The sequence below is a fragment of the Polyodon spathula genome, chromosome 3 (genome assembly GCF_017654505.1).
Source record: "Polyodon spathula isolate WHYD16114869_AA chromosome 3, ASM1765450v1, whole genome shotgun sequence".
NCBI classification, from domain to species: Eukaryota; Metazoa; Chordata; class Actinopteri; order Acipenseriformes; family Polyodontidae; genus Polyodon; species Polyodon spathula.
In genome coordinates, this window is record NC_054536.1 from 73,358,117 (window position 1) to 73,367,540 (window position 9,424).

At 35.0% G+C, this 9,424-nt stretch overlaps 1 protein-coding gene across 4 annotated transcripts in view; it reads right to left on the reverse strand.

Annotated features, from left to right (window-relative positions):
- Positions 1-4,793, reverse strand: part of LOC121313397 (brefeldin A-inhibited guanine nucleotide-exchange protein 1-like) — a 62,667-nt gene extending 57,874 nt beyond the window's left edge. For all 4 annotated transcript variants that reach the window (XM_041245882.1, XM_041245884.1, XM_041245883.1 and 1 more), the window contains exon 1: positions 4,470-4,793. In XM_041245882.1, the coding sequence (XP_041101816.1) occupies positions 4,470-4,593 (124 nt within the window). In that variant the 5' untranslated portion in view covers positions 4,594-4,793. The remainder of the gene's footprint in view (positions 1-4,469) is intronic.
- Positions 4,794-9,424: the final 4,631 nt, after the last annotated feature.

The window sequence follows — 9,424 nt, forward strand, 5'->3', positions numbered from 1 at the left end:
GTTTGCTTCATCAAAGCATTCTGAAAAGAAGTGAACAAAATGCAAATGGAGGAACGTGGCAGTGAGGAGGTGGGTGTTTTAATCAGCTCAAGGCCCTTTCCATTATCACTCCAAAGTCTTAATACGTCAATGCCATGCTTGCGCAGCAGCATCATCATTCCATTTGTGCGGCAGTCAAAACCTACCTGAATACATTCCCAGTATTCCCTAGGCTTAAATCATTTTTAAAAACTGCGATTTTGTGAGCAAAAACAAAGCATCCCCATTATTATATCTAAGGGCTATGTCAAATCAGACCAAATGGTTTGTAAACATGAACATGAAGAGAAATAAGATTAAAAACCATGTGGCACTGAAACACAAATGTTCAGTGCACATCACCTGTAATGGAACTTTATTAAAAAAATATATACATTTAACTCATAAGGTCTTACTGTAGGTATAGAGAAACAACACACACATACTATACACACACACAATATGATTTCTGACATCTCTACTTATTTCTATAGAAAGACAATTCGTCCTGACACCAAACAAACTCAACACCAACAAAAGAGTATTGTGCCACAAAACAATGAATAGTACAGGATCGTACAGTGTGACAAATTGAACCGTCTAATTTCAAAACCACACAAAACTGTTTAACTTTGCTAAACACCTGACTGAGAATAGCAATTTTTCAATTACACTGACAAATGGAATATCAAGAGATGCTTGCTGTTGTTCTAAAACAGTAAAGAAAACAAAGAGACAGCAAAATATTGTTAGAATATGTCTGTTTAAATCTACTGGTGCATACAATATAGTACAACAGATGAAACTCCAAACAGAAACCTCTACCATGTGTTCAGATAGACCATGCATTATTAAGCTGCTTCATTTTCTCCAAGTTTAGCTCCCAGGGCAAGCAACATTTTTGTGTGACCAAGTGAAAGCACACAACATGTCTTCAATACACCACAAATGATACAAATTAGTACAAACATTGTAATAAATCGCACTGTACCTAAAAAGTTACAAATATTTGTATAAAATTGAGTGTTTACCAGATTATAGCAATACAAAACATCTATAGCAGCCTAGAAGTGTATGAAGTTTGAAGAAGGTTTGTTCAAAATCAAGTAAGTTGTCATGTTCACCATGAAGAGCATGACAGACTGACAGACAGACAGGATAAAGGCATAAGGGTCCCTATTTTTTGAGTGAGGACTCTACCGGTGTCAGTAACATGGACAGCACGTAAAAGTACAGCCTTCTGAACTCTTTTAGTAGGGACGACTGTGTGATAAAGATGCCTCATCAGCTTCATTTTTGTATTTGCGTTGCCATTTTCTGAAAGAATAAGATCAAGACAACCTTGGTGAGGTCTTTGTTTCTTCTACAGCATCGCAACGATACATTCTTCTGTCTCCGATGACCATGCAGAATGAGGGACCGGTCATTCATATTTAGAATACCTTCATACTGCTTTCTGACACAATCAGTGGTTGCCTGCTATTTAGGCTTTTTTTTTTTTTAAATCAGAACTGAGTGTATGACTGCTGTAAAACCTATTTTGATCAAGCAACTTGCTCTTTGATTATTATTAACTGTGTTCAGGTACTGTCGTAATCACAGCTTGAGTGCAAGGGAGGTTTGTCTGGATGAAAACAGACCAGGATGAAGCCAAGCAGAACTTATTTAAAATGTCAGCATATCCACTATATGCAAACAGGACTGAATTGATTAGGAATTGCAGCTTGCACATATTATTGGCTGTTTAATTTACTAGAGACCAGCACTGTGCACTGTTTTAACAACCCCAACAATATGACTCCCCAGATGCTTTTACATTATTAACAGTAAAGATAAACATGCCTTTTCTTTTTTTCCGTGCTCAATCACTTCCCCAGTAACATTAAGGGACCACAGTAGCTGTACAGTCTGTTCCTCTGACACCAGTAAACGCAGGTTCCAGTGTCAGCAATGAAAGCCAAGGGTCAAACACAAGAACGAAAGCAGCAAGGTTAATTCCTTAACCTATTCCAGGTTGTGCATGCTCAATTGCATGACCCACACAGTTAAAATCTAGAAAGTCACGTCTACTGAGTTTTTGGAAATACAGAACTATACTACAGCAGGAAGGATGCAAACATGTTGCAAAGGAGCTCCATGGGTCAAGTGATCAACTATGCAACCAAACACTAAATGCCGAGTTTGAACAATCTGTATCAACCACAAACAGTGTACAGGCAGTATGCTTATAGGTCTATTATTCATGATGATTGTTTATCAAGTATCAGCTCCTTCCAGATTAAGTGACCACATGGATTAATTGCACTTTCTTTCCCACTCTGGGCTGTACTGCAATTGTGAGACACAACAATTATAAAAAAAGGCATTTTACATAAAAGCTAACCTGACAAGTGTCACTAAAAACATTACATTTCCTTTTTTTCTCTATCACATAACTTTGATAGTGCCAATCAGCTTCACATATTGTAAAGGGTAAAACAACTTGCATGAAAGAACAGTTCAATTACCGTTTCAAATTGTAGCTTCTCGCCAGATACCATACCTTATTCATCTCTAAAATACTGCACTGTACCATGGTTATACACATACAAGAGCAGGACCTACTGTATAGTAGCAATTCTCTGACAACAGCAGAAAGCTTGGAAGAGGTCATAAGGATGGAAATAATCCAATTGCATAGCAATATGATCCACTCCTGGTTTTAATAAGACAAACCTGGGATTGTTACGTATACACTGGGGCTGATCAAGATCATTTTAAAATGTGGAATGGGGGAAACTGCTATACAACAGGAGTCTTATTTCCATTGTTTGGTCATATGGGACAATATGGCAACTGTAGATGCAGCTGTAGTGGACCACCCCCAATCCTGTGTATTAAAACTACCTTTCTGATATATTTAATTACAATTTAAATTATTAAGATAGGTGCCAGAAATAAAAGCAATCCCTGTTAAATCTGAATGAGAAATATATTTTTCCTTTACTGTACAGTAGCTTCCTGGACAGCTCCCAACAGGTAGTAGAATTAATGACCTACAGACTGTTGCGATGTACTGCACTTACAACATTTTTTGTGGCATTAAGTTAAAGTAGGATAAGTTCATAGCAGATTTACACTAGTAGGACCTGATTTCTGAACAAATAACAATCTACATTAAGGATACTGTAATTCTGAGCCCCAAGAAAATCACATTTTTGTTAAACATAAAATAACATCATAGCACTGTATTATGGAATATATTCAAACTAAAAAATAACAAATACAGTAAATAAGTCTAATTTTATAGTAAAATGATTTCCTTTACACAGCTTGGTCAAATTAATAACAATCCTCACAAATTAACCAGGCAATAAACATCAAATAAAATGATAGCCACGTTTTTCTTTAGTTTATGGTATTGAGTTTGTCTCTGTTGTTTTCAAAACAATGTAATTATAATGCCTCCATTTACAGTAGTAGCAAGTAAAGACGTGAATTTACAGCATATCCTAAACACGTTTGTACCCCTACACTTATTACAGATCCATAGCGTGTAAAGCCTTCACATTTTCAAATTATTATTACTGATTTTCAGACCCATTACAGCAACATTGCACAGGTAAAAATTGATTACTAAAAAAAGAAAACAAAAAATAATTATTAGTAATGCTTACATTATTATCTGAAATCAACTGTAGCGTTTTGGTCCAATTCTCTACTTAAGACTACCTAAGAATTATTTTCACTTCCGTTAAACCTCGTCACACAATTACAGACATTGTCCTCTCCTCACACACCTGCTCCTTCACAGGGCAACTCCCCACCGATTATACACCTTTTTTTCTGCTGTCATGCATTGTCATCACTGCTTCAATTTTGTTAAATTAAAATCATCACTGCTACAATTTTGTTAAATTAAAATTACTCGCACTTCTGTGTTTTTATACTCTGTATTTACCTACACAAAACATTTTCAAATCATGACACCCTTATCTCCTGTCTTCATCATTCAACCTCATCTTGAATTTAAAACATAGTAGATTCCTTTATCTTTGTACCACAGTAATTATAAAAAAAAATGTTGCCACTTAAAAAAGAAAAAGGTTATGTTTTTAATATTTTTCCCTCTTTATTTTTCTTAATCTGGCATTACTTTTGCAGGACGCCCACTCAATCGCCAATCGTTTTCTTTTGTTAGAACAGCCACGCAATAAATATTTAATAAGTTGAACTGTCAGTTTTTTTTTTTTCCATTGACTAGTAGTATGGTTCCGTGGGGTGCATCATCAGAAATGAACAAAATAAACTTATACTGTTTCTGTCCCATACCAATTCTTCTTATCGCTAGTACCACTCGTCGTATACCCCCATACAGAATGACAACAAGTAATCGTACTAGTATGACGTATGTCAAGCTAAATATACATATAATATACCCTATTTGTATGTCTAATTGCAATTCTGCTTACCTAATGCCACTTCGCAGGCTTTGCGCAGCTGACTGTGGTGAGCCTTTTTCACCTCCTTGTCGGCTAAAATCTTCTCCAGAGCCCGGGTTAAAAACATATTCTTCGTCTTTTTACCTTCATGCATGACGCGCAGAACTGAGTTTGAGCGAGAAGTACCAATCCAGCGGGGGCAGGATTCGTCTTCAACCTAGCACTCCTTTGAAAGCGTGCAACCGTTCTTGGCCAAAAATAACAACATAAATAAATACATAAGGTAGGATGAATTTACACGGAAACCCTTTGCTTTTCCATCAGCAACCTGCCTGCGCCATGTTGGAAGGAAGCTACGTCACTCACGTCAAAACGGCCGCAATGAGGCGGTGAGCAGAGTTGGGAGGGGAAGAATGGACTGTTTACTGTTGTACTGCAACTTCCTTATTCATTCACTGTTTCTACACAGAGTCGGGATTGTGCGATACGGCACTTCTTTATTTTAATCTCAAACTGAGTGTCAGATTTAAAATTTAAGGCAGTGCAATGTGAGCCTGTGTGTTCCGCAGTAAACGCTGCGCTTTCAGTCAGGCTAGATTTCACATAGTATTTGAGAATTGAGATCTAGTGCAGGGTCATTAATGGTTTGGTGTCAGGAAAAAAAACAAATTTGATACACAACTAGTCGGACAAGGAGAAAGAACCAATCAACAGTCAGGCAATAGTTATGCACCCCTTTAGTTTAAAAATGGATCTCATCGTTTTGTGTAATCCCATAGGAAAGAATGGTATGTGAACATTTTATCAATATTTTATAGGAACACATTTTTATAAGCACATACGAAAATATAATTTGCAGTTTTTCCATGACCTAAATGTTGCACATTAGAAATGTTGAACAGTTAACATATGCCACACATATGTTTAAAAACATACATTGTAGTCAAAACTTTACTTAGCCCAATGGAAATTTATGAATTCTAGCAATTTCTCAAAAACAAACAATTGCAATTTTAAAACAAATTAGAAACAAAAGACTAATTTCAAGCCCCAATATTAAATGCACTTAATGACTAGTACATTTTTTTTTGGTACATTGTTGGATTCTTTCTGATTTGGAATTTGGAATAAAAAGCTTTGAAATTAATATCTTTGTTATTAATTAATCAAACCCGTCTATACTGCTGTTGGTTTTTAACAGCAATTCCATGAGTACTAGAGATAAATAATTAATTAAAACTGACCTAGAAATAAAACCTTTCAAAAAACATGACTTTGCTTTGTAAAATAGGCCCGAATCACAGTACATACCAAGAAGCATATACCACATACCCAATTAGATGTGCTTATTGGGAAATATATTTCTTCCATGCTTTTTAACATGTCTGGATCTAGTTTGGGTTGCCTTGAAGGATCAAAACCATCTTCCAAGGAAAACAAATGACGTGGCTCGGTTAATAAATATCAAATTGTGGAATCACGTGACCCTGACTCGGTACCTGGAGCAAGGTCAGCTGTGCTAGAATTAGGAAGCCTCTGTCTGAACCGGGGCCCTGAAAACAAAGCTTATGTTCCCATCCCAGGATTTATTCATTAAGACTGGGAAGAATCTTCAAGCACACTGTATTGGAATGAATGTATTTAACACCTGGAAGCACCCAACGAGATTAAATCTGCTCCATCCTGTCACCTTCATTTCTGTTTCAAAGAATTAGCCCTGCAGGCAGTGTGTATACACTCTGGATGCTTTTGAACAAAGGGACATCTTTGAGGTTTGTTTGGTTTGCACTCCTGCCTTTCATTAAACTTCAGCACACCATAAACAAATGTAACCCCCCCCCCCCCCCCCCCCCCCCCCCCCCAAAAAAACATGAACTATTCAATTGAACAGATTTATAAGAGTTTGTTTTTTGGTAAACCACCTTTCATTCTACTATTTAGGTTCTCTACATTTTGTGCTAAAATATGACATGTTCCTGAACAAAAACAAAAAAATAATGCCGGATTAGGACTTGAATCTACCCATCTCCACACACTACAGGTGACACTTCTACCTTGTGACATTACTGTACAGTACATTACAATTATCTACATATCAACAAGCTTGGTACCTCATAACCACATACTAGTTGCCTTTTATCCACTGATTACAAAGATATTTTAGAATTTTTTTCTTCAAAGTTTACTACGATATTAAATAATTTTATTTATACTTGTTAAGCATAACAGTCATAGCAACAATATCTAAGTACCAGTCTAATTAGCAGTATTGTTGTATAAATACATATGTTTGTTTGTCACATGCTGGTAGAGGGAAAATTCCCAAAAAGCAAGCTGGTCTCTCAGTATTAGAAGAGTTTGAAAAGGTAATCACTGCACTATATATTGAAAACAAGACTGATGACTGTATTTTAAAAGACAATTTAATAAGACCTTAAGAAAAAATAAACTCAGGATATTAATAAACAGTTAATAAAAAGAATACTATGAAACAATAACGTGAAATACATGCTAAAAACCCCATTATAAAGGTATAGCACATAAATGAATCCACAATTCATTTACACCTGCATTTTCTGACACTTTAGGGTACATGCAGATTCAGAAATGTGGTACCTCCAATTTGAGGTTGTAAACAGTTTTCCTGAAATGTAAGCACCTCTTTTAGACATTTTTAGTTTTCAATATTGTTTACTACTATCATAGCATTTTATTACACATTTCCTATAACCATTTCAACCAACGCTGTATATATTGTAAAAATAAGATTTTAAATGTTGTGTTTGAGAAGCGACAAATAGTAGGAGTGAAATCCATATAAACTGGGCATGACTAGCATACACAATTTGCTGATGAGGTCAAGGTCTTAACATTAGCAGATTTTTTTGTTATGCAATGTTCTGTCTTCCCATTGACTTGATCACTGTTATCAGTACTTTGATTACTGCTGCTATGCTGGAAACAAGAGTATAAAATCTGTATGGGTTGATTTTAATCCCTATAGCAACGGTACTCCTCAACCGAATAGAAAAAGCCTGCACCACCATTATAGGAATTTAAACACAACTTGTTAGAATGCTATACTTAAGTGTTGATGCTGTAACACAAGGAATGAGATTCGGCTTTCTGACATATGTAAACAAAATCTCAGAATTTTGCATATTACTATTGCCTTGTTTTTGCAATAAAATAATAATAATAGATAATAATTTAAAGGCCTGTTCATAACTTTCATTTTAATAGTCATTTGTTTACAATCACAGTTTTTCAATGTAATTATTATTTGTGGTACTACCAATATTTGTTATGAAGAGCTAACTTTCTGTCTATAATAAATGGTATAAAGCATATAACAATCTACAGTGAAGATAATACAGATCTAAAGCATATAACCATCTACAATGAAGATAATACAGACATAAAGCATATAACAATCTACAATGAAGATAATACAGACAAAGCATACAACCATCTACAGTGAAGATAATACAGATATAAAGCATATAACCATCTACAGTGAAGATAATACAGAACACACAAAAGGTTTTCAGAAAGTCTATTAGGATATTGTGTGGCACAGGTGAATGAACTATTCAACATTTGAAGAAAAAAAGATTCAACAATATGCATGTATGGGTGCAATACAATACATTAAGCATTGAACACTAAAACACCAAAGACGTTGCTTCCGTTCATTAATGAAAGTTCCACTGGAATATGATTTTTGAAGTGATAAAAAACCACAGCATGTATTGTATGTCCAGCCCAGTTCAAAATGCATTCAAATGCATGTATATTATGGGAGGATTTATCACATGACATGTGTTAAATCAACAAAAACACTACAGGAATTGTACATAAGCTCTAAGTTTTATTATTTTAACTGCTTAAACAGACCAACAAAGCTCTTCTGGTTAATTCAAACTGAAATGATGTGACAAATGTGTTTCCCTGTGCATTGAACAGAAGCACTTATTTGAACCCTACACCCTTTCTTGAGCGCCTTGGCAAGAAGCTCAGTGACTCCCTCTGCTGTTATGAAACCGTGTTTACTGCTTTCCTACTTTTTTGGTTGGTTGTTTGTATTTTTTAAACAGCTAAAGATAACATTATAGTAGGGTTATTGTCAGCATATATGAAATACATGTGAGTGACATTTATATCAGTAGTGAGTTCAATAAAACCATATATCTCTTATGAGAATTCTCTATCTGTGACCTGCAAACCAAAAAACAGTAACATACACACACATTTATATATATATATATATATATATATATATATATATATATATATATATATATACACACACCGTGATTACATTCCCACTTTACAATTGTCTCACAGTTTCCAAAATGTTTAGTTTTGACATCTGAACAGTGTTCAGTAAAGACACATGAAAGATCTCAGCATATTCTTGCCATTTTTATAAGCCCAGTGCATAAAGCTTCCAGAACTCACATCTGAGAATACAGAAACAGTGGATGTAAGTACATTTGAATTAATGATAATAGACAATAAGATGCCCATGGATTTTCTAGCTAGAATACTTGTCCATACTGGCTGATATTCACCCTGGGACACCAGGGTGAATATCAGCCAGTTTCTGTGGCAGCAAAAAGATTTAAAGGACATTTCCATTAGGCAGCATGGCATACTTAAAGACATTCTGCCTTGTTTGATTGATTAATTGGCTAAATATAGGTATTTAATTAGATTTTTTTATGTTATCCTTTCCATTTGTATCCTTTAAGGAAAGTTTAAGCTAATCTAAGGTTTGTTACATGAAGATGAAAAAGGCCTTTGGTCACTGGTGAGAATGACTCTGCCTTTTATTTAAAGTCATACAATAATGTGCATAAATATTAACAAGTTGATAGATATACTTCACAAATACCAAAACATGACATAGAATGTCTTTTTCAGTTTGTAGGCATTTTATTTTAAGGACAGTGTCAATTACTTGTCTAATTGTAATTAGAGCC